The sequence below is a fragment of the Conger conger genome, chromosome 4, assembly GCF_963514075.1.
Source record: "Conger conger chromosome 4, fConCon1.1, whole genome shotgun sequence".
Lineage (NCBI taxonomy): Eukaryota > Metazoa > Chordata > Actinopteri > Anguilliformes > Congridae > Conger > Conger conger.
In genome coordinates this window covers 36,869,401-36,896,188 of record NC_083763.1, presented here as the reverse complement: position 1 = coordinate 36,896,188, position 26,788 = coordinate 36,869,401, and the positions used below count along the sequence as shown (strand labels likewise).

Here is a 26,788-nt window from a genome sequence, read left to right as displayed (position 1 = left end):
TTTTGTAGTTTGTGATCTGTCTGAACCCTTTCCAGACAGAAGCAGAGTCATTGGCTGAGAACTGGTGTTGCAGCTTCTCTGAGTACAGTCGTTTAGCTTCTCGCACCTTTGCTGTGAACCAGGGTTTGTCATTGTTGTAACCCACCCTGGTGCGTGATGGTACACAGCTGTCCTCACAGAAGCTGATGTAGGAAGTCACTGCCTCTGTGTACTCATCCAGATTGTTGGTAGCAGTCCTGAAAACATCCCAGTCGGTGCAGTCCAAACATGCCTGAAGATCTTCCACAGCTTCACTGGTCCATTTCTTTGATGTCCTCACAACAGGTTTAGAGAGCTTTAATTTCTGCCTTTATGCAGGAATCAGGTGGACCATGATGTGGTCAGAGTGTCCCAGTGCAGCGCGGGGGACAGCATGATAAGCACTTGCTGTGGTGTAACAGTGATCCAGAATGTTCTTCTCTCTGGTCGGACATTTAATAAACTGTCTGTATTTGGGGAGTTCATGGCTGAGGTTTCCTTTGTTAAAGTCGCCGAGGACAATAACTAAAGAGTCCAGGTTTGTCCACTCCTCACACAGTATCTGATTGGCGAGCATGCGCTGTGCCTCCTGCACGTTAGCCTGCGGTGGAATGTAAACATCGACCAGTATGAATGAAACAAACTCAGATTCCAGATCAGGAGAACAGTATTGTAGGATCACTGTGACGTCATTACACCAGCCACTGTTAATGTAAAAGCACAAACCTCGGCCTTTTGTTTTGCTGTAAAGTTCTGTGTCACGATCCGCTCTGAAGAGTTGGAAGCCTGCCAGCTGCAGCGCAGAATCCGGTATCGATCCACACAGCCACGTCTCCATGAAGCACAAAACAGAAGATGAAGAAAAGTCTCTGTTTTTACCCAACAGTAGCTGAAGTTCATCCAGTTTGTTTCCCAGTGAACGCAGGTTAGAGATAAATATTCCACGTAACGCTGTGCGATATCCGCGTCGGTGGAGACGCACGAGCACACCAGCTTCCTCTCCTCTTTTCCTCTTTTCACTGTTCACAGGTGACTTTTGACCACAATGTTCAGTAGTTCCACAGATGTGGTGATGAATTTGGGAAATAAATCCGTAGGGGTTGTAGCCCTGATGTTCATGAGCTCTTCTATGGTGTACAAGCTCCCAGAATTATCGCGAAACACTGAACTAACGAACAAAACAAGACAATATAATACGCACCGACACACCGAGGCGACCATCCATGGCCCTCTTGAACATGATAAAGATAACATTAAAAGGTCTTGTCCTTCTGAAAAACACATTCACTTCTAAATGCTCTTCTTACAAAGATGGCTCATTCCAACTTAACTTTAAACCTGCGGTTTTGCAGGTGTGTGCTTTAGACACTGTTGTCCCAGCAACAAGCCTGTCTAAATTGTGAAATCCCTTTATGAAACAGATTACCAACCCTGTAATCCTGCTTCTTTGTACACCCCCCAGCTCCAACTGGATCAACATGGATTGACCAATTGACCAATCAAACTATATTTTGAAAGCTCAAGCTATATTTTGAAGCAGATGTTAGTTTATCATTTCTAACCAGTCATAGCTGGACAGAAAAAGAGACAGAAATTGTACTCCAGGAACTGTACTGTCCTCTAGGGTCCGTCCTCTTCACACTTGTTCGTGTTTGAACTGCACTTCGTTGTACGTCGTTCTGGATAAGAGCATCTGCTAAATGCCTTGAAATTGAATGAAATCTGAGATATGTATAAAGAGAAACAAAATATTTAGGGTTCAAGGGTGTGCAAGACCCTATTGAAATTGGAAGGTAAATGAGCATTTTTTAAGTGCTTGCCATGTCTGAAAACTCACTGCATACATATCAGAAGTTATGGTCATCAGGTTCTTTCAAAAGCTCAGACCTGGGCATAGCCTAGGGACTCCACAGCACCCCAGATCGCGTTGTCTTATATTGTGGGCACCTCAATTCACCTACATGCACAAAATTTGGTAGGCATGTGGGTCTACTCAAGACAGACACATTTTCCATTCACAACCATTAACTTATCTGAACAGGAAGCCAGCCATTTTGTATTTTGCGTATTTTTGCACATACCAAACTTTTAAATACTCCTCACATTCACACCAAGTCAGCATGGTTAGCATGATCTCAGGATAGTCCTGATATAAGAAATCAGGTAAGAATTTAGTATCTCAAACGGTATGGCCATGGCGAAGCATATCATTTACACATCATGCTGCGAAAACAGGAAATGGGTTAAATTTCACTCTACATTGTCTGAAGTCTCATAAACTTTACACTTATGTTTGTTGTTGGAATGTGGTCAGCATGATCTCAGGAAAGTCCTGACACCGAACCGTTTTTTTATGTCTTGAAATGGTCTGGCCATAGTGAGGCATATCATTTACACATCACGCTGTAAATCACAAAGTAGTCTTAATTTAATTTCTTAATTTTTAATTTCATTGCCTGAAGTCGCTGAAACTTTACACATATGTTAATTGTTGGAGTGTAATCACATCCATAAACCAATAAAGGCTAACTGTCATCGCGCCACCAGTTGGCAACAGGAAGTGAGGGTTATATAATAGTTTTTGATTCTCCTCCTTGAGGATTCATCAAATGCATACCAAAGTCATTTAGCATGATGTTTAAGTGTTTTGCTGCTACACTGCACAAGAAACATTTATATTGTGCACACTGTTGCCATGCCATGTATTTTAGGTCAAATGCTGCTGAAACAGGAGGTGAGACATCATTTCATTGTGTATTGTTTGAAGTGGATGAGAGGTCACATTTATGCTCCGTGCTGGACCATAATTACATCATAGCGCTACCAACTGGAAACAGGATATCTTCAATGATCAAAGGGGAAGTGAGGCATTATTCCAGTGCACACTATACATTGTCTAAGGAAGCTATTTGTTTCCAAAGTGTGTTAAAATATTGTTCCTCATGTCATTGGCACAATTATGCCACCAACCTTGGGCTCGGCCATTGCTGCCAGCAGCTATGTTTTGGTACTTCCGGAAACAGACTTTTCAGCTCATGATGAGGCACTGCTGCCCCCCTACTGAACCTGCACGTATTTCAGACCACTGTATATTAGAGTGCTCACATATGCCACCTGGTGGTGTTATAAGAACAACAAGTAATTACTGTGGAGAAAAGGTTTTTGTTGCCACCCGGCAGAAGCGCCAAATAAGACATGGAACCACTGTACCAGAATGATCACTGATGTGTTTTGGAACAGACAAGCAAGTGTGAGAGCGCAAGCTGAGAGACATATCAATGTCACTCAAACAAAACAGAGAAAATAAAGTTAAACGATATTACTTGGATACAACTGAAGAAAATAAAACAAGGAAAAAAGTGGATTCTACCGAGATTCTGGGGTCCGAAGCCCTGTCCAATGAATTTGGAGGAATTTAAATTTTGGATTTAACTTAAGCAGATAATGCTTCTGTACACTTCAGAAATAGTTCTGCAGTTATCAATGAAGGCAAGTGAGCAAGCAACTGTGGCAGCCACACGTCTAAACCATAACACCCCCTAACCCCATGTTTCACAGAGGAGAGGGGGTGCTTTTGTTCCTTTTAGCCTCCATACTTTGCTCTTGCCATCACTCTGATACAAGTAAATCTTTGTCTCTTCTGTCCACATGACCTTTTTATAGAACTCTGCAGGCTCTTTTAGGTACTTCTCAGCATACTGTAACGTGGCCATCCTGTTTTTGCAGCTAACTAGTGTTTTTCATCTTGCAGTGTTGTGTCTGTATGTTCTGTTTGTGAAGTTTTTTGTGGATGGTAGTCACTGACACATCCACAACTACCCCCGATCAGTTGGACATATTACAATATGGAAGATGTCGATTATAGTATTCATAAGATTATATTCTCAGTTATAGTGGCCAAAATGTTTTGTTTTCTGTGGCAAAGGGCAGGGCGGGGGCAAAAAGACCTTGCCTTATGTAGGCGCATATGGTGATAGTTTGTCACAATTGTATTACTGTTGCACTGTGTTGGAATTGAAATATGCCATAGGTATTGAATACTAGCAACTAGCAAGCCTCTGATAGAACTGTGTTTTGGTTGTGTTTGTTGTTAATGCACGCCAACATTTATTTAAATTCAACGTGTCTCTGGATTCATTTTACCATCCAATTATGTTTGGGGTAAATTTGACCCAATTAGTGTTTGACATCTCTTAAAAATAACCTTAACCTTGTTTCATATTGATACTGTATGATTTTTCTGTTTTTCTAATTTGGTGGGATTAAATGGTAAACATGCAATATTTCTTTGGAAAGAAACCATTTAAAAATTGGTTGGTGTATCACCTTGAGCCCCACAAAAGCACAAGCATGCACATGCACAGGCACATGCACACGCACAAATGAAGAGTAATGGGACCTTGCGGGAGGACAGGAACTCCATCCCCCGGGCCACCTGGAAGCTGTAGGAAATCAGGTCCTTCAAAAGCAGACAGGTGCCAGATCCTGAGAGGGATCCTGGAGACAGAAGGTAAGAGGGAGGGGGAGAGGAACAGTAAATAGAAAGAATTAGAAGAATGTGGAGAAGAGTACATGACAACTTTCAGTATATCTAACCAAACATCCCCTTTCCTCATATCTTCACCCTCCTCTCACAGACTCACCCTCCTCGTCCTCTGTGTTTTCTTGCTCATCATCAAATCCAGAACTGGTGCTGCTCTGGCTGCTGGACACACTGCCCAGCCTCTTCTTACCCCCATTGTCCCAAACATGGTTCTGTCCCAGAAAAACAATTCAACTCAGAGTGGAGTAGTGATCGGAGCAGCTATCAGTGTGGAGCAATGATCAATATCGAGCAGTGGTTATCAGTGTTCTGCAATCTTAAGTAGAATTTTTTTTTTGCTTTGAATGAACAAGAACAAGAATTTGTGTCTCATTGGTGTAGGGTTATAGGGGGGCAGTGGGACAGGGCGGACATATCCCCCAAAGTTTGGAAAGAATGAAATTGTCCCCCCTGAGAAGGGTTTGCTAATTTCATTCCAATGTCTGATAACCTCAGGAAAGCTAATGGTTGCACAGAGCTGTGAAACCTTCCAGAAATAATTTTAGAAAAATACAAAAAAGTAGGCCTATTGTTTCTGAACTAGATCCAAGAGAGTACATTTAAAATGCACTTTCTTTTTACTTTCTAGATGTAAATGGGTTTAAAATAATTAAAGGTTACCACTTTAGGTAGCAGATGTTAGAATAAATGTTATATGTATAGAATTAATGGTGTACTTAGTAGCAAAACTTCCCAAAACAATACTAAGAGCTGTCTAGCTAGCAATTTGTCTCTGCATTCAAGGCTGGAGTTTGAGTGCCCATTATGGTTTTGAGAATTTTTGCCCCATATTTAAGAAATGGCTTCACTGATAGTGATATCAATGGATATCAATGATTCTGAAAGGTTCTGCTTGGAGGAATGGCCAAAAATCCCTCCAAATGTGTTCTCTGACCATATCACAAATTATAGGAAAAGACTCATGGCTATCAGCTTTGCCAGGGGTATTTGCACAAAGTATTAAGCCAGGGGTGCCAATAATTATGGAACCTGTTTTGATTCTGTTGAATCATTAATACAGTCCACTACTTTACACATGTTGGAAAATAATGTCAATAACTGTTACTTTGTAGTTTACAGCACATTTTGTGTATACAGTATCGATCAAGGGTGCCAATAATGTCACTGTCAGCTTTCCAAATCAGTGCACGAGAGCACTGAACTGTATAATAACGCTTTATATTACGCATTATATTCATAGACTGTGGGAAGCTTAAACAGTGTTGTGGTCTGAGGTTGTTTGTTGTTGCAATTCCTCTTTTCACCGTTAAGTCCGAAATGACCTATTGTACCTTTAAAAATTAAATTGCAAAGCGTTTTAATTTTAATTATGACAGTTTTCACTGGAACCCTAACAGACCTGCTTGTGCAGGAACACATTCCTCTTGGTCTTCAGGTAGTTGGACAGATTACCATAGTGACAGTACTCGACTATCACCATCAGAGGCCCTGAAATCACAAATACACATTTATTATATACACCAATCAGCCACAACATTAAACCAGTTTTTTCATCATTAAAAATGCTTTAAACTGTATACTTTTTTCTATAAACACTTAATATTATATGATATGTGTACTTATATATACAGATAATCATAAGCAAATTGCATTAAATGGATGCAATTGACTTATGTTAAGATAGATGCAGAAGACATCTATCTTAAGAGGTGTTCCAGGACCTGTAGAATTTTTCATATTGTAAAAAAAAAGATTGTCTGCAATATTTAAAAATGTACGGCATCTAATCCTACATCAGTTTCACCCTCCGTCCCTCCATTGGAATCACATTGTAATGCATGTGGTGAAACGAATGTAGGAATAGACCCCATGCATTTTGAAATAAGTCGGGTGGTCTTTATTTTTTTACAATATGAAAACTTCTACAGGTCCTGGAGCATCTGTTAAGATAAACATCATCATGAACACCAGTATGTACCAACATATTTAAATAACAAAATACATCCCCTGCCAATGAGCTAGCAAGGTTTCCATTTTAATTTCAAAATTAAACTTTTGAATTCAATTTTGATTATCTGCTTATATATCATATAATTAAATATTAAGTGTTTATAGACAAGTCCATACAGTTTAAATCATGTCGTGTCAGTTGACCAAATTCTGTTATTTTGGCTCTGTACTCCAGAACATTAAGTGTGAAATTAAACAATGAATATTGTCAGGGCATTTACCCTTATTGGGTTATCCATGTCGGAATGACATCCCTTTTTATATATAGTGGTTTTGTGTTTAATTTGGCACTTCTACCTTGGGAGATTTTTTTTTTTTTTTCCACAGTAATAACTTGTTGTTCACACAACCACCACCAGATGGTACATGTTAGTGCACGGTCTGATGTACTTGCAGGTTCCAACAGTGGGCAGCAGTGTCCGTTTTCATCACTAGAAGCATCCATTATCAAGAAAGATCTAAAAAGTCTGTTTCTGGAAGTACCCAACAGAACCAAAATACTTGCCAGAAGGAAACAGACATTTCAATCATGGTTATGTTTTGTTTCTTTTTATACACAACTTGGATTAAAAAGTTTGGATTTCTTTGTAAGGGGTGCAATTTCTGTCTCTTTTTCTCAGAAAGCAGACAACCCTGGTGTAAAATAGACGGCACCAACCTGCAAAACCGAGGTTTAAGGTTAATTTAGGAGGAAAACATGTATCAATATACATCAATATATATGTATCAATTCACCTGGTGAAATCACACTCAGACAGCAGAAATGAGCTCAGCTGTTGTAAGCCAGCTTCTTGTTGACAAATGAACCATCTTAGTGAGAAGAGCATTTAGAAGGGAACATGGTTTTCAGAACGACAGGACCTTTTAATCTTATTTTTATGAGTGCCTTCGATTTAATGGTGAGGGGAATCCGTTACCTCCAGCAATTAAAACAGTAAACTCTATTTGTCCTCTCCGTTTCACACATAAATGCAATGTATGAAATATTTAATTATATATATTTTTTCCAGTGCATGGGATGTCATGAAAAATCCATCCATCCATTATCTTAACCCGCTTAACCTGAACAGGGTCGCAGGGGGGCTGGAGCCTATCCCAGCATACATTGGGCGAAAGGCAGGAATACACCCTGGACAGGTCGCCAGTCCATCGCAGGGCACACACACCATTCACTCACACACTCATAACCATGGGCAATTTAGACTCTCCAATCAGCCTAACCTGCATGTCTTTGGACTGTGGGAGGAAACCGGAGTACCCGGAGGAAACCCACGCAAACACAAGGAGAACATGCAAACTCCTCACAGAGAGGCCCTGGCCAACCAGGATTCAAACCCAGGACCTCCTTGCTGTGAGGTGGCAGTGCTACCCACTGCACCATCCGTGCCACCATTCATGAAAAATTACTAATTTAATCTTTGTCTGCTGCCATTATTAGAAAGCAAGGAAATCCAAGTATTATTAAGATTTTTATTTATCAGCAAATACTGTCCTGCCAGGATCTCTCTCATTTTGGCTGCTCAGGGTATGTTTGATTTGGAGGTAAAAGACAACATAGGTCACATTATGAGAGTGTGAAATAAATAGTTTCGTATTGAGAGTTTTTCCAGATGATTCAATGCTAGATTCTTAATTCACATTTATGAAATATGGTAAGGCTGAATTTAATTAAAGGAGCACTGCCACGCTTTTTTCAGTTGAGTTTATTTGGATTAAACACTTAAATTATGCGTGCAGGCATTTTTAAACTTTTCAAAACAAAGATGAACTGAAAAAAGTGTGACAGTGCTCCTTTTATATAGTACCTTGAATTGGTGTAAACAGCTGGCTTTTTGACACAACCATTGGCTAACCAGCGTGCATGAAGAGAGATTAGTCTTCATATTATTCACAAATGCACATAACATGATCCAGAAATAAGATGATTCACAAATGTGTTCTATAGCCACGTGTTCTACAGTATATCTCTCAACTTGTGTCTTCCGATTTGTACAAATGCATACATATTTGTATATGAAGAGCAAAAATACGTATCAAAATTCCTTCTTTTTTTTGCATTAACCTAGTCTTTCTGATCAAACGACACGTGTGCATTCAGTGATGTGAGTTGTATGTTGCTTTTTAATTTTTTTCATTTAGAGATTTTATTTTCTTCCACAGTTCCTACGCAATCGATCCACAATGTGGCAAGCTGTGTATAGAATGCCAAAAGGGTCACAATTCACCAGGTTTTCTCCATGCTCCCTTTGCTCAGAAGGGTAGCGTGCTTAAATAAGACCTTAGTACTTGGTATCTAGCTTGCTACTGTGCCTAACAATGGCAGTTTGCTAGCTGGCATGACCAGCTGGCTAGGTCTGCAAATGCTGGAAGTAATGCTAAATTAGCTCAGCAATTCTAGTCCGTGCCCTTCTATTGTTTTTCCCTTTTCTGTGTTCTCTGCTTTTACTTTTCCGGTCCTTGTTTTACCTTTCTCTCATTACATGTCTCCACCCCCCTCTCCTTATATGCATTTCCTTCCTGTCTTGTCCCAGCTGTTTCTCGTTGTCTTTCATCATCTGTTCCCCAGCACCCACACCTGTTAATCGTTTAGTTCATTTGTTAGTGTATTTAAACCTGCCTGTTTTGTTCTTTGGTTGCTAGCATGTCAGTTGTGTTTCCCTTGAGTAGGGTTGTTCTCTGTTCCGTTCTCGCCTGTTGTCTGTCTGTTTATATTCTGTTCTGTTTTGGATTTCTGGATGTTTGTTTTATGACTCCTGTCTGGCTCTTTGGCTCTGTCTTTGGATTGCGATCTCTGTACCTCTGCCCTGTTTGGACCGACCACCCGTGTCTGGATTACGCCCTGTCTGCTTGCTTTATTAAATCTGCTATCTTCTCGTTACCCCTGAGTCTGTGCTTGGTTCCTCTGGCCCAGAAATGTGACTGAATGAGCAAGCCACTCCTAGAACCAGCGGACTAAGGGATTTCTGTTTGTTGGTTTGTTTGTTTTTCTTCCGCTGACATGAGGAGATTCTCTAACCGGCCAATGGTGGGACACTCCGCAGCAGCTTCTCTGCCTGCACCAAGAGTTTTGTCCAGTATCTGCCTATGCTTTCAGATTTTGTACCCTGGCAAAATCCACAGGTTTTGATAAGGCCCTGTGCAACATATTTTTTCAAGTACTCTCTGATCGTTTGAGGGATGAACTTAGGTTTGGTGGTCTCCCTCAGACTTTAGAAGAGATTATTGACTCTGCAATCAATGTAGTCTCGATTGGATTGGCAGCAACACTGGCAACCACAGCTTCCAGTCCCGGTCAAGGTCCAACCTCCTGCTTTGCCCCGGACCCAAGTCTGCAGTTTCGCCCAAAGACCCACACCTGGCCCCTGCACTGCTTCTGCCCAGAGAAGACCCGTGTCCGCCTGAGACCCTGCACCCGCCTGAAACCCCATTTGCTGTACTTTTCCGGTTCTCACTCACTACTCCTGTTGCCCTGATCATCCCTGTGCCTCTTTGCTCTGCTTTCCTTTGTTTCCGCCCACCCTCCCTGCTCCTCCTCCCCGTGGTGGTAATGTGGGAGACCGTCCGGTGTCCGGCATTTCCTTCCCGTCTTGTCCCAGCTGTTTCTCATTGTCTTTCATCATCTGTTCCCCAGCACCTGTTCTCTGTCTGTTTATATTCCGTTCTGTATTGGATTACTGGACTCCTGCCTGGATCTTTGGTCTCCACACATCACTGCAGAAGAGCGAGAATAAGAAATCCTAAATAACTTCTGACACGACCAAGATCAATCAAATAACCCTCCTCCAAGGCGCGTAACAACAGGTAGATAACGCGACTGCCTATTCAAGGGAAGGCCGTCCTGGAGTGGAAACCAGACCTCCGGCTAACATCTACCTAATTTGGTGTCATGGCAGGTCATGACGAAAGCTGTACACCCACCAAATTCCACTACCGCAGTGAGTGAGCTACCAAAACGAGGTGAGAAGGGAATAGGTACAACCCCCTATTCAAGTCCCAAGTTCCTACATCGCTAACCGTATGGCATCCAGACCGTGCAAAGCTGTGTGGCTTACTCAGTGCTATGTGTAGGATTGTAAGTAGGATGTTCTAACTCTACCCACAGCACAGTGTTCATTTGTGGCATCATCGCCCTACCCACTATGATGTGTTCATAATGGTTTAAAGAGTGCAGTCTCTGGATAACGCTACCATGGCTTTGTAACCAACAGAAAAGAGAAATGAAAATGATTGCATAAAGCCACCCAGCCTCCCGTACTTCTACCGGTGAGGAAACGGTTAACCCACTCTACAAATCATGACAGAGCAGCCAATCGTATACATGGCTTAGTGAATAACTTAAAAGTGACAACAAATTTAGATCGAATAAGGCTCTTGCCTCTAGCTCTTTATTGTGACAGAGCAGTGCAAGGTGAACACCGGAAATACACACGTAACTGCAGTATTAAGTGCAGCGACAGTCAAGAGAAATAACCCCAGTCCAGGGCGAAAGCTCTGGCCCAAACTAAACGGTGTTTCTGAGTCTCTAACTGAATAAGATTAACTTGCACAGATTGTACTGTCTATGGGTAAATTACTAAATGAAAATATAAGACAAAATATAAAACAAAAGTAAATGCACAAGGCAGACTCCGCCTCCAGCTAACCCTGAAGGGAGACAGCTGGTATGCGAGCCGTGCATTTTTTCCACTAGGCGCGTGCATTTTTTTCACTAGGCGCGTGTAGTTGTTGAATACCTCCAGAGAGCTTAAGTATTGTTTCTGTTTTTTGCGTGTGAGCATTAGGTATTAAGGAAACCTTGTGGGTTTATCAGCTGTTGTAGATTTATTAGTCAAATTGCTGTGTTAGTTAGACCAGGTGTGTTGCATTATGTTATTAGTTAGCGAATCTAGTGGGTTTTCCACCAGCCGCCGGCAGTTTCACTCGTTTCTGTTATTCTGATTAGGTGATCAGAATCAGTTAGATACTTTGGACGCTGCAATTGTTAGGATAATTATTAGATCGCTAGTTTGCATTGGTAATTAGCAGTTTATATAGGCGTGCTCAGAGCGACGCTATATAACAGTGGAATTGTTTGTAATTCGGTAGAGAAGTGCATTTTTTCTACTAGGCGCGTGTAGTTGTTGAAGACATCCAGAGAACTTAAGTATTGTTTCTGTTTTTTGCGTGTGAGCATTAGGTATTAAGGAAACCTTGTGGGTTTATCATCTCGCCAACTGTTCTCCATTTTCTCCTCTCTCCTCAGCACACCTTACATTACATTACATTAATGGCATTTGGCAGACGCTCTTATCCAGAGCGACGTACAACAAAGTGCATACCCATAACCAGGGATAAGTGCGCTGAAAGACCCAAGAGGGAAGTACAATTTAAACTGCTACCTGTACAACAAAGATAAGGACCAGGGCCTATTTGAATTTTTATTTTTTTATTTATACAAATAAACAAACAAACAACAAAGCAAAAGTGACCAAACTTAACTATCCAAACACTGCTTACCTAGCCAACTAAAAATACCGAAACACAAAGTAAATCACAAAGACAACAACTAAGGTTCACAGGGAGGTAGGGATGGACGGGGAGAGGTGCTGCTTGAAGAGGTGCTTCTTCAATTTGCGCTTGAAGGTGGGGAGAGATTCTACAGTTCTGACCTCAATGGGGAGTTTGTTCCACCACCGTGGAGCCAGAACAGACAGTAGTCGTGAGCGTGAGGTGGAGGTTCAGAGAGGGGGAGGTGCCAAGCGGCCTGTGGAGGCTGAACGAAGAGGTCTGGCAGGGGTGTAGGGTCTGATGATTTTTTTGTAGGTAAGCTGGGGAAGACCCCTTAACTGCTTGGAAGGCTAGCACCAATGTTTTGAATTTGATGCAAGCCATGACAGGCAGCCAGTGGAGGGAAGTAAGCAGGGGGGTGACGTGTGAATATTTGGGAAGGTTGAAGACCAGACGAGCTGCTGCATTCAAGTTGGAGGGGGTCTGATGGCGGACGCTGGGAGGCCAGCCAAGAGGGAATTGCAGTAGTCCAGGCGGGACAGAACCGTCACTTGGACCAGGAGCTGGGTCGAGTAGGGGCGGATTCTCCGTATGTTGTATAGGAAGAACCTGCATGACCGGGTCACCGCCGGGTCACCGCCGCAATGTTCTTGGAAAGGGACACCTCCCCCGCCATCTCAGTCCTCCCTCACTGCTGAGGACTTTGCAGTATTTTTTTATGAGATGGTTGCAGATATCCGTAGCACCTTCGCGACCACCTCCACCTCTGTGCCTGCCTCCCTTTCTGTGCCTGCCCCCTGTTTCTCCTCTTTCTGTCCCCTTACAGATGCTGATGTATCTCACCTCCTGCTCTCCCACCGCCCGACTACTTGTGCCCTGGACCCCATCCCCTCAAACCACTTTCAGGCAATCACGCCTGACATCCTCCTGTTTGTCACCTCCCTTGCTAACTCCTCTCTGTCCTCTGGCTGCTTTCCCTCATCATTCAAGAGGGCCTACATCACCCCACTCCTAAAGAAACCCACTCTAGACCCCTCCTGCATTCAAAACTACCGTCCGGTATCTCTCCTTCCTTTTCTACCCAAATCCATTGAACAAGCTGCATCCAACCAACTCTCTTCCTTCCTCTCACAGAATAACCTGCTGGACCCCCACCAGTCCGGCTTCAGACCTGGCCACTCGACGGAGACCGCACTCCTCTCCGTCAATGAGTCCCTTCAGGCTGCACAAGCAACCTCCCTCTCCTCTGTCCTGATCCTTCTTGACCTCTCTGCGGCGTTCGACATGGTCAACCACTCCATCCTCTTAGCCTCCCTGGCATCTACAGGGATCTGTGGCACAGCCTTAGAGTGGATTAAATCTTATCTCTCTGGCCGGTCCTCCCAGGTGTCCTGGGCTGGAAGAGTGTCAACACCTCGCCCCCTTGTTACAGGAGTCCCCCAGGGCTCAGTCCTCGGACCCCTCCTCTTCTCCATTTACACAAGATCCCTTGGCCCTGTTATCTCTGCTCATGGCATCTCATATCATTGTTATGCCGATGACACCCAACTCTTTCTCTCCTTTCCCCCATCAGACACACAGGTCTCTACCCGTATCTCTGCCTGCCTGTGAGACATCCATAGCTGGATGGGCAACCACCATCTAAAGCTCAACCCAGGTAAGACGGAGGTAAACTTCATCCCTGCTCTAACCTCTCCGTTCTCCGATTTTTCCATCTCACTAGGGGATACCACAGTGACCTCATCCCCTAGTGCAAGAAACCTTGGAGTGATGATGGACAATAGGCTGTCCTTCTCCGAAAACATTGCTACGGTGACCCGGGCGTTCTGGTTCTTCCTGTACAACATCCAGAGAATCCAACCCTTTCTCACCACCTACTCCACTCAGCTCCTTGTCCAAGCAATGGTCCTGTCCCGTCTGGACTATTGCAATTCTCTGCTGGCTGGCCTTCCAGCATCTGCCATCAGACCCCTACAACTGATCCAGAATGCTGCAGCCCATCTGGTATTCAATGTTCCCAGACACATGTCACCCCCCTACTCAGCAACCTCCACTGGCTGCCTGTTATGGCTCGCATCAAATGTAAAACTTTGGTGCTCATGTACCAGGCAGTTAAGGGATCAGCCCCTGTATATATGCAATCACTCATCAAGACCTATATACCAGCACGACCCCTCCGTTCTGCCACTTCATGCCGTCTGGCGCCTCCCCCTCGCCACACCTGCACTTCCCGCTCACGACTGCTGTCTGTCCTGGTCCCACGGTGGTGGAATGACCTCCCGGTGGATGTCAGAGTCTCTGACCTCTTTCAAGCGCAGACTGAAGACTCATCTCTTCAGGCTACACCTTTCCCTCCCTAACTCACCACCATGATTAGCCTTATATATGCCATAGACTGTAATGGCACTTATATAGTTGTATAGATGTTGTGTTTTGTATTTGTTATTGTATTGTTGTACTTGGGGTATTCTAGCTGCCAACTGGTATGCTAGTTTGGAAGTTGATGTATTCTTCAAGGGTTCCGATTATATCTGTATGGTTACACTAGGACTCTGAACTGTACTGTCCTCTCAGGTCCTCTTTGCACTTGTACTTGTGTTTGATCTGCACTTCGTTGTGCGTCACTCTGGATAAGAGCGTCTGCTAAATGCCATGTAATGTAATGTAATGAAAGGCAAATCTCAGGTAGAGAGACCAAACAGCTGAAACGTCAGGCGGTGAGTCTCCAGGCTAGTACCCACCCAAATGTGACAAAGAACACCATGCCATGAACTTGGTTACCTAGCTACAGAAAGGGCATGGATTCCTTTTACTTTGAAACATTCCCGTCTTTCCACCACCGTATACCTTGCATATTGGGAAAATAAGGAGTGATACAAACTCCATTCACAAGCCGACTCGCCTTCAGCTCTGCTAACACTAAACAAGGTGATAACCCAGGTGAGAGGAGATTTCAGAGAGCGATATCAAACTGCCAAAGTGTTAGGCAGAAACGGTTCCCCAAAATCTGCATCAGCCCTAACTAGGGAAAGTCCCGGAATCCAGTCCTGATTCTCTCTTTACCGGTTTTGTGAATGAAATGACGTGAAATGTAACGCAGACTTTTATAGATCATTAACACCTGTTTGCGAGCTCCTTGTGCAATCAGCGATACTAGCTACACAAGGGAAGCATGAATGTGTAAGGCATGCCCTCTCATAATCCCAAGAGTTAATGCCCAATGAATCAAGGCAACCATGACACTAGGGGTACAAAAAATATTGTGTGAGTGAAAGGAAGAATGGATTCCACCAAATATCAAGAAATTCTAGAGGCCAATGTTCAAAGGCCAATCCAGACATTGAAGTTGAAGAGGCCAATGTTCAAAGGCCAGTGTAGACGTTGAAGTTGAAGAGAGCAAGACAGTGATCCAAAGCATACATCGAAATCAACCATAAAGTACCGCAAGGGAAAATGGATGAAGGTTTTGGAGTGGCCACCAAAGTGACTTGAATATTATTGAAAATATGTGGAGAGATCTTCAACATGCTGTGCATGCAAGGAGCACAACAAATATTTCTGAGCTAGAGGTGTTCTGCCAGGAAGAATGGGGAAAAAGGGAGAATTGAAAGATTCTTAGCTAGCTACAGGAAGCATTTACAAGCTGTTATAGTTGCCCAAGGAGGAGTTACAAAGTACTAACTGACTGGGTTCCCAAACTTTTCCACTGGGTCTTTTTTCTTTTTTTATTATTTTGAAACTGTAAACAATTCAAATAAACAGTAATCTTTTTTCTAATTTGAAGAAATGTGTCATGTTTAGTGTTCTACCATTTAGAGATCAGGTTCGCCTCTGTTCACTTGGATATTAACTGTAAAATGCTTTTTTACCAGGGGTGCCCACATTTTAGCACACAACTGTAGTTGGCTGAACAGATACAGATAGAGATACAGATAATGCTCACCCCTAGTAAATACCTTTCAAAAGTATTTACAAACAGGGTGCAATTTTTAAAATACTACTGAAATTGTAAATTAAGTAATTAATTTAGAATTGATTTTGAATTCAGAAATACAAATATCCATCCATCCATTATCTTAACCCACTTATCCTGAACAGGGCCGCAGGGGGGCTGGAGCCTATCCCAGCATACATTGGGCGAAAGGCAGGAATACACCCTAGACAGGTCGCCAGTCCATCACAGGGCACAAACACCATTCACTCACACACTCATACCTATGGGCAATTTTTAGAGTCTCCAATCAGCCTAACCTGCATGTCTTTGGACTGTGGGAGGAAACCGGAGTACCCGGAGGAAACCCACGCAGACACGGGGAGAACATGCAAACTCCACACAGAGAGGCCCCGGCCGACGGGGATTCGAACCCAGGACCTCCTTGCTGTGAGGCGGCAGTGCTACCCACTGCACCATCCGTGCCACCAAATACAAATATGTAATGGTAATTTACCCTGGTCTGATAAACACACACTATTAATTGGGAAGCTGTAATGGAAAAAAGCACAAAAAATTGGTGTTTACATTTTTGGATGTTTTTTCATGGCATCATTTGCACCTGCAAAGTAGATGAGTTACTTGGAAGTGTTTTTTACACTGCTCAGACATACCTCCTGGTTTGGTACAAGCTCCAAGCAGATTGACCACATTGAGATGATGCCCAATGTGGATCAGGATCTTCAACTCAGTCATCAGAGCTTTATGCTCACTGGGCGTGGCTCCATCTGGTACAATGACATAACACATCATGACAAATGCATAAAGTGTGGCACAAATTTCTGGGTGACAGGACATGTGAGGTGTTGTGCATTCTTGGTAATGGCCTTTTTGATGTGCTTCTTTCTGTACAAAAAGAGCATATGACGTATGGTGGATTCTGTGTAATGACATATGAACTAACATCCCACCATGGCAACAGAGTATGTGAGGCAAGATTCATTTGTATTACAGGGAATGTAAAATGGGATGCATTTTTCATAACAAAGAATGTGAGGTGAGGTGCATTTTTGCAAACAAGGTATGTGTTCTTCATTTTTGTTGCTCTGAAAAAGAGTGACTGGTAAGTGAATGTAATGGATTGTGAGGTGAGGTTAATTTAATGTTAGAAATGTCAAATTAGTACCTTTCAGCATCTTCACAGCCACAGTTCTACAGCTGCTGGAGTTACTGATGCCAAAGGCAGATGCCTGCATGACCTTGCCAAAGGCACCATGACCTAGAGGCTTTTCTATAGTGAAAAAACAGAGCAAAGATCACACAACATCTGAAAATGTAACTTATTTTGATGATGAACTGACACCATCTGAAGAACAGCACACCGGGCTAAAGTTGACCACATGTCATCATACCCAGTTTGAGGCGATCCTGTGGGAATTCCCATTGACCAGGATCATAAGGCATCCTCTTATACTGCTCATCCAATGGCCCCTTCCCTGGTGCAAGAATAATTGACAGGTACTCCGCCTTGACGCCTGGGGAACTTGGCTATAAAGACAAACATCCTAAACATCAGCAGGGCATGGACCCTTTCTATGGCATTCATTAAACCACTGTGACGAAATACTAGTCCTAAAAATCTCAAACTACCAAATGTGTATTGTTACTCTCACCTGTCTAGGGGTTATGACTATGCATCTGAAGGTGGCTCTGGGATGGAACGACCCAGACGATCTTACATTGGGAACACTCACTGCCATTTGCCATTTCCTTCACTTCAGCTGATCCAAGATCCAGTTCATTAGCAAACAGCTCCATTGTTTGTGTTGTTGTAGTTCAGTTTTGTTAAAATTGGTGTCTTAAAGTACAGATGTGTGAGAACAGAAAAGATGGAAACAAAGGAAAAAGGATAGACGTGATGGGATAATAAGACAGTGTACAGGGTAGGCCCAACAGACCCAACAGCATCAACCCTTAATCATGATAAATCCTCATCATCTTCTTCCATGCTCCTTTAATCTCTTCAAACAAAGGTCATAACGCAATCAAATTACATGGGTGTGTTCTCTATTGCACTCCATCCTGTGATCCCAATTCACGCAGCCTCACAATTAGAATGTTATCCTAACTATATTACAAACAAAAATACAGAATAAATAAAATAACCAACAGGATAATTAATATGCATATCTGTGCTTGGCCTGAGTAGGATCACATTCAGACATAAAAGGCACACACCTAAGCATGTGAGAATGATGTGCCTCTTTTCCTCCAGCTTATGCGAAATGGTTTGGAAACATGGCACAGTAGAGTGGACGTTTCTCCATATGAAAATAGTTCACAGTAAATGTTAACAAATACTTCAGATTTTCTTCTGTAGTTCTGTAGTTCTTAGATAGCACTACAGTATGAATTCAATATCATTATTACATGGCTTTGCTGAATGCTCAATTCTCATTGGTTACTTCAGGCAATCACCAATACATGTTTGGGTTTCTTGGTAAATCTAACTTAATCAATTATTACGGCTATTACAGTCTGTTTGCTGTACAGCATATTCAGTTAGCTACTTTTAGCTACATAGCAATAAGGTTGTACAAAGTCATACCAGGAGTTACAATGATGAGGTAACATGTTATAGTTATGCCAAAGAGGTTATAACCTAGCTACTGAGAAGAGTCAGATGCAGGCTAACATTTCAGCCAGAACAGGTAATGTAATGTTAACAGTCAATGTCTTGCTCCAATACTCCCATTACTTCAGAATTGGCCTAAGTTGTATTATCTCTGAGAACACCATGGACATTTTTATCTCATATTTCAATTAATTTGAAATAACAAAATCACTTTAAATCACAATTTTGTGCCAAATTACAGATCGGTTCCTTTTGTATGGCAAAAAGTAAGCCACTTCCGCTATCATTGAATAATGACCTTCCAGGAGGCAACTGTCCGGATTGATCGTTATTCCATGATAGCTGCCCACCTATTATCCCTTACTTAATTGCATGGTTAATCAAACTGGCTAACCGGAATGGACACTTATCTCGAATTGTGCATTATAGCGTTATAATTAGCTTAATAAAAAAAAAAATACAAAAATAGAAACTCTTTTCTAATCATGTTTTCATTAAATCATATAGACTATTCTAGGCACTTGAAACAAGCATGAGTTTGTGGCAGAAAGAACCGCAATGTTTTTTCACAGTCAAACATGGCAATTAACAGCCCTATTGCAAAAATACAGATCAGTCCACCTTCCACCGTCTGAGTCGATTTCTTTAGCTATGAGGACAACTAGAGCATCATAAGCCGCATTTCCATAGGATGAAAGATGGGCCACGGTAAACAGTCAAAAGTGTGGCTTCATTTCATGAGGGAAAATGACAACCTAGCAAGAAAGAAAATAATGTGAATGTGAATGTGGAAGAAGGAAAACAGAGTGAGAAAGGGGAGGAATAAATATATGATAAAAATAGCTCAAATTATATTTGATAAGGTCTTTATCAGGTTTGCCAAACAACCGGATCCAGTCGCAGAAATCCAGCAGGCAGGAGTAACTTCAGAGTCTTTATTAGAATAAGGGCAGGTCAGACTGGCGGAGGTCAATAGCCAGCAAACAGAATCAGCAGGAGTAAGGCAGTTCATAGTTTATAGTCCAGACAATGGGTCAGCTCTCCAGCAAACAGGTACAATACGGATAATCCAAAACGCAGTGTTCACAGGCGAAGGATTGAAAACAAACAGGCAAATCAGACAGAATCGGTATCCGGTTCAGAACTATACAGACGGGATAAACAAAAACGTGGGGGCGAAACAGGTCGTAACAGAAATCAATCATATAATAACGCTTGAGAATATGATAAAGACACATTACAATCTGGCGACAAGACATACAAAACAAGGGGGGTCATATAAGACAGCTAACACCAGGAAATGTCAATCAGGTGTGGGAAACAATCAGGAAGTGAAAATGCAGGTGAAACGAATAACAATGAATGAACGAACTGACAGGGTGACTACGGTGTGGACAGAGGGTAACCATACTTTTAAGGAGCTCACACAGAGAGGAAGAGGCAGGGCTATCTTTGGGTTAAATCACAGTCCAGTAGATCACAAAGGAAGAGGCGGATATTTTCATTAAAAGGCTGCCGTACCATTTTAAAATTGAATGTAGGATCTGTTGGACAGTCTGCAGTATGTTCATCAGACAACTCATATTTTGAGGACACTGTAGTTTCAGGAATGCTGACACTCAGTGAAACCATGGAAGTACATATATTATCAACACTACATTTAGAGAAACATTTCACCTACTTTCTCATTTAGTGTACTCAATTTACAGTGGTGTGAAAAAGTGTTTGCCCCCTTTGTCACACTTAAATGTTAAAGATCAAACAAATTTAAATATTAGTCAAAGACAACACAAGTAAACACAAAATGCAGTTTTTAAATGACGGTTTTTATTATTAAGGGAGAAAAAAAATCCAAACCTACATGGCCCTGTGTGAAAAAGTGATTGCTCCCTAAACCTAATAACTGGTTGGGTCACCCTTAGCAGCAACAACTGCAATCAAGCGTTTGAGTCTCTTACAGCGCTGTGGAGGAATTTTGGCCCACTCATCTGTGCAGAATTGTTGTAATTCAGCCACATTGGAGGGTTTTTGAGCATGAACCGCCTTTTTAAGGTCATGCCACAGCATCTCAATAGGATTCAGGTCAGGACTTTGACTAGGCCACTCCAAAGTCTTCATTTTGTTTTTCTTCAGCCATTCAGAGGTGGACTTGCTGGTGTGTTTTGGATCATTGTCCTGCTGCAGAACCCAAGTTCATTTCAGCTTGAGGTCACGAACAGATGGCCAGACATTCTCCTTCAGGATTTTTTGGTAGACAGCAGAATTCATGGTTCCATTTATCACAGCAAGTCTTCCAGGTCCTGAAGCAGCAAAACAGCCCCAGACCATCACACTACCACCACCATATTTTACTGTTGGTATGATGTTCTTTTTCTGAAATGCGGTGTTACTTTTACGCCAGATGTAATGGGACACACACCTTCCAAAAAGTTCAACTTTTGTCTCGTCAGACCACAGAGTATTTTCCCAAAAGTCTTGGGGAACATCAAGATGTTTTCTGGCAAAATTGAGACGAGCCTTAATGTTCTTTTTGCTCAGCAGTGGTTGTCGTCTTGGAACTCTGCCATGCAGGCCATTTTTGCCCAGTCTCTTTCTTTTGGTGGAGTCATGAACACTGACCTTAACTGAGGCAAGTGAGGCCTGCAGTTCTTTGGATGTTGTTGTGGGGTCTTTTGTGACCTCTTGGATGAGTCGTCGCTGCGCTCTTGGAGTAATTTTGGTCAGCCGGCCACTCCTGGGAAGGTTCACCACTGTTCCATGTTTTCGCCATTTGTGGATAATGGCTCTCACTGTGGTTCGCTGGAGTCCCAAAGCTTTAGAAATGGCTTTATAACCTTTTCCAGACTGATAGATCTCAATTACTTTCTTTCTCATTTGTTTGTGAATTTCTTTAGATCTCCGCATGATGTCTAGCTTTTGAGGATCATTTGGTCTACTTCACTTTGTCAGGCAGGTCCTATTTAAGTGATTTCTAAATTGAGAACAGGTGTGGCAGTAATCAGGCCTGGGTGTGGCTAGAGAAATTGAACTCAGTTTTTATAAACCACAGTTAAGTTATGTTTTAACAGGGGGGGCAATCACTTTTTCACACAGGGCCATGTAGGTTTGGATTTTTTTTCTCCCTTAATAATAAAAACCTTCATTTAGAAACTGGATTTTGTGTTTACTTGTGTTGTCTTTGTCTAATATTTAAATTTGTTTGATGATCTGAAACATTTAAGTGTGACAAACATGCAAAAAAAGAAGAAATCAGGAAGGGGGCAAACACTTTTTCACACCACTGTATGTATGCAAGTCAGCTGTTTTTGACATGGCCTCGGTCTAATCTGTGTGACAGCTGGGTCATTCTTGTTATCCAGTAACTTTGTGATCTTGTAAAAAAATTAATTTGATGTTTTCATTATTCTGTCAGAAATGTTTATCTTTCAAGAAAACTGGGTAAGCTCAGGCACTTAAATCCTAATGGGCAGACAGTTCAGACATGGACTGTGAGAATATTCCACCAGTGCTTTACAAAAAAAAAACATTCTTAGACATTATGTGTCCATTATTCCATAATATATATATATATTTTTTAACTAAATCTAAAACATTTGGGATAGAGTGGAATGTGTCTGGTTTTTTTATATGCATTTTTGTACCCATTTTTGGTAAGAAATTGTGAACAACAGAAAATATTTTTGGTTTAATTATGTGCGCAGTTAATCAATCTCTGCAAAAACATGCAAATCATTTGACATAACTGTCTATTTTTTTTTTTTTATATACTTAGCTAACAGGGTGGAATGGAGCATAACATGGTGGAACAGAGAATAACAGGATGGAATTAGCAGAAGCGACTCATTGTTAATTGATTTTTATGAACTTTAAGTAACATAATATGCCACTTAGTTCATGGAAAATACAAACAACACAAATATAATAAAACAACAATGTAGTAACTCAATTGAATATTAAAATGCCCTAATTTACACTTCTAAACCTTGAGGGCCCTGCCATTGGCTCTGGTTCAGGAGGTGAGGGTGTGGTTGCAGGGAAGAGGGCATAGCTGTCCAAGGTTTTTCTCTGACTTTTGCCACTCTCTTCCTATCTCTCCATTTTCTTCTTTGCGAATGCTTCTCCCATTCACTGAGGTCTCCTATTCTTTTCTTTTTCCCTGTCTCTCTATCTGTCTTCAATTTCACCTTGCTCTTCTTTCTGGGTTGGAATCTCTCTGTGCTCTGTACCAGCCCTGCATTTTAGCAGCAAATAGCAGTGGAGCCACTTCCTCACAAATCCATACCATTTTACTATCTTGGTAAATCTCAGCATCAGTACATTTTGAGTCAAACAGACATGCACAATAGAAGATGCAGTCAGTGATGTTTTGGGGCTGTTTTCATTCCAGAGGTCCAGGGGCACTGGATAAAATCAATTGCATAATGGATTCCACCAAGGCAATTTGAATGAGAATCTGGTTGCCTCGACCACAAGGCTGAGACTTGGCTGTCAGTGGACTTTCCATCAAGGCAATGACCTAAAGCATACCTCAAAATCTGCACAAAAATGGTTCTGTGACAACAAAATCTATGTTCTGCAATGGCCATCTCAGGCGCCAGATCACAATCCAGGAATACAGGATTGAGGTGAATACAGGAAAAGACTCCATGCTATTATCCTTGCCAGAGGTGTGTCGAGGACCCGGCTCTAGGCCCCCCTGATGAGAGATTGACGGGGGATGGGTTAGAAAGGAATGCATTGTTAAACCCCTCGCACACGCCATCGAGGTGGTAGTAAGAACGCCCGTAAGAAGAAAAATATGTGGTTCAGAGAATGAGCAGCCATGCTTGTCAGTAGAGGAGTCTGAAGTCGGGGGACTTAGATTTAGGGTTTTAAGGAGCAAGGTTAAAGTTCTGACTGAGAATACCCCAACCCTACAGGGGAGGGGCACAATGCCTGGCTAAAGAAAAACAAAAATAAGGAAAACGGAAGGGATGTCAATACCGAAAGAAAATTAATGATTAATGGCGGATGATTTACACTCAGCTATTAGCTGGATGTCCTTTGTAGATCCCTTAAGGCGCCGCGGAGAGGGGCACCTGAAGAGTGTGTTGAGATGGTGGCAGGCTTTAACGTCTGGCTTACATGAAATCAAAGTTTGGAGGAAGCCAAGGAGAGATTATGAAACTGACACAGACACCAGTGATGAATAGGTTCATTAAAAACAACATAAGGGCTAGTGTTTTTCCACTCATATATTAAGTTGGGGGAAATTCCCAAACCAGAGGGGCCCATGAAATAAAATATTGGGGACAGTTCTTTTGAGGTATGAGAAAATGACAATTGGAAAAACAGAAATAATTAATATGGTCATTAAAAAACAGGTTATATAAAAGATAAATGTCTTCCCGCTTGACATAATGGGGGCATTTCTTGTCAAAAAAGGTACACTTTTGTATGCAAAAAAGATATATAAGGGATAAGTTTTTAGACCTTAGAGCAGGATCCCAGAATTTGGCTTCAGAAGATATCTACGAGCTGTTGAAGAGAGAGCAACGCAAGACAGTCAAGCTGGAGTGGCGCGCTCCCTCTGCGCGCCACTCCAGGATATGGATATGGAGAGAGGAGTGACGTACGTGGTGCGGACTCAGCTGAAGAAAGAGCCACGCAGAACAATTATAACCAAGCTGGAGTGGTAATTATAATCTATATTACTTGTAGAAGTAGGAAAAGTAACATATTATAAGTTTACTTTTAAATATCTTTTATTTCTTATTAGGATACTATATAAAGTAGAAAAATGTAGAGAAATTATCATATTTAGATAAATATAATATTATAGGAATAGTTTCTTTTTAAACGTCAAGAAGGGGGAGCTATAGGATAAGGCTAAGGCCAAAGAGGATGGATATAGGAAGGGTGTACCTTGATTTTTAAACATCGTGGTGGAAAGGTAATTTAGAAAGAGCTAATAGGGGTATATGTAACTTGCATGTGATTAGCAAACTGCAAAAGATGATATGTACACTGTAATCTGTACAACTCTATTCTTTTGATTGATTATAATAAAATATATCTTACTATAATCATATGTGACAAAGAGTCTTTAGAGGAAATACATTGAATACAGGACATCGATTACCAGATTTGCATCACACCCTTCACTTCGAGACTGGGCTGGAAGTTCAGTAGAACTTACCAGGGCTCCAGGACGTTCGGAGTACTTGATTTCGTCCCCGAGACACCTCATGGTGAGGTACTGCTCGTGGGAACGTGAGGTCTGAGCTCGGCAAGGGGTCCGTGGTTCACGACAGGTGGATGCACCAAATACTAAAGCAGGGGTGCCAATCATTATGGAACCTTGATTTTGGTGAAATCTATTCTTTATTAAATGTTTGATTTTGGTTGGTACCATTGAAATATGTATATGTTATTATAAATTAAATGCAGTATTTTTCACATTTTTCAGTTTATTTAAATAATTATATAGTACATTTTTTATGTATTTTTTGTGCATTGCCAGTCAAGGGTGCCCACTGTATATCCACCAGATCTCATTGTATATAATTTATTTACTACAGTTTCTATCAGCAATTCCACCATATTAGGTGTATGTTCCACCATGTTAGGTTTATATATCTAAGAGGGTGGACATTATTGTACTAAGTTAGCCATAGCTCTGTGAATGATAAACATTTAGCTTATATGGGATTTTAACTTTTATATGTTTCGAAATTATAACATTTTATTGACTTTCTTCATAACTTAGACTAACAGGGTGCAACTTGGTTAATATCATAAAACATGGGGAAAAAGATACAACTGAGACTTGATACTTACTTCACTGTGCTATATTGGGTTCCCTCTAATAAAAATGATGTCATTTCCTGAAAGTGATGTCAATGCAAGTGAAGGCTAAAAACGACAAACTAACCGGGTAGAAAAGGATTTCAGGGGCACAGTATATCTTAAAAATAATATAATTACTACAATTTCCATTACATAAATATGTATAAGAGATTTTAACTTCATGGCGTCTTGCAGTGATTCAAATAAAATGTTAAAAAATATATAAGATCCCAGTTTTCTGATTATATGATAAATAATTGACGGCTTTTTGCAAATATGAAGAGGTATTTCCTGGGGACAAGAAATACTGGGAAATAACAGGTATGACCCACCTATTAATGGCTCTCTCCAGCTTGAGTATGCCACAATTGGCTCATCCGCTTCAGTGAGTATGACTGACTCTGACTCTCTCCTGCTTAAGTGTGCCTCATGTGTTTGAGTGACTATAATTGACACTGTCTTGTGTGACTCAGCAGTGACTGGCTTTGCCCTGTATGAATCAGCTGCAATTGGCTCTCAGCTATTTGAGTGTACTGTGTTTGAATCGCTGGTATAACTGAGATGAGTCTCACCTGTTTGAGTTTGCGTATGAAGAATGCGAGCAGCAGCCAGAAGAGAGTGGCGACCACACATGTACAGGTAAGTGTGGGTATCTCCAGAGATGAGGAAGCAGAGTCTACAAACACACGCAATCCTTTGTGTCAGTGTCAACAATACAAACTGTCAGATAGCCCTTTGCCTCCACCACCACTGAGAGAAAATAAACCAACAAAAGTAACAAAAACATGCATATTGTTGTTAAGTAAACAATGATCACATTTTGATATGTGTAGATTTACCAAAAACATACTCACATACAGTTAAATACAAAAATATTGGGACAGTGAAATTTTGTTTGTTTTAGCTCTGCGCTTTAGATTTGAAATGAAATAATGAATACAATAATAGTGCAAACTGTCAGCTTTAACTTGAGATAGTATATACATCCATATGTCTAGGAAGTACAGCCCTTTTCATATATAGTTCCCCCATTTTAGGGGGGCAAAAGTAAATTAATAAATTAACATTATACTTGGTTGTTAATCCCCAAGTTTGTTTTGCTAATTATTTGATACAGACATATTTATGGAACCAAATATCATACCTGGTTATGAAGCTATGTCTGTTTTCTGAATAACGTTGAAGTTGATTTTGTAATCCGTTCATCCATTTTCAAGAATACTATATTTTTGCCAGGATTATAACAAAGCGAATGCTGTCTTTAATTACTTCTTTGTCATGTTTTTATCACTGCCTGTTAGTTTCACCGTGGGGACGATATCATCCTTTTTTTCAA

At 41.5% G+C, this 26,788-nt stretch overlaps 1 protein-coding gene across 1 annotated transcript in view; it reads right to left on the bottom strand.

Annotated features, from left to right (window-relative positions):
- Positions 1-26,788, bottom strand: part of flt1 (fms related receptor tyrosine kinase 1) — a 188,051-nt gene that overhangs the window by 32,322 nt on the left and 128,941 nt on the right. Inside the window, exons 16-22 of the mRNA XM_061240512.1 lie at positions 26,025-26,128; positions 17,402-17,537; positions 17,176-17,280; positions 16,664-16,777; positions 5,961-6,049; positions 4,662-4,773; positions 4,418-4,515 (exon numbers count right to left, since the gene is read on the bottom strand). Of these exons, the coding sequence (XP_061096496.1) occupies positions 4,418-4,515; positions 4,662-4,773; positions 5,961-6,049; positions 16,664-16,777; positions 17,176-17,280; positions 17,402-17,537; positions 26,025-26,128 (758 nt within the window). The remainder of the gene's footprint in view (positions 1-4,417; positions 4,516-4,661; positions 4,774-5,960; positions 6,050-16,663; positions 16,778-17,175; positions 17,281-17,401; positions 17,538-26,024; positions 26,129-26,788) is intronic.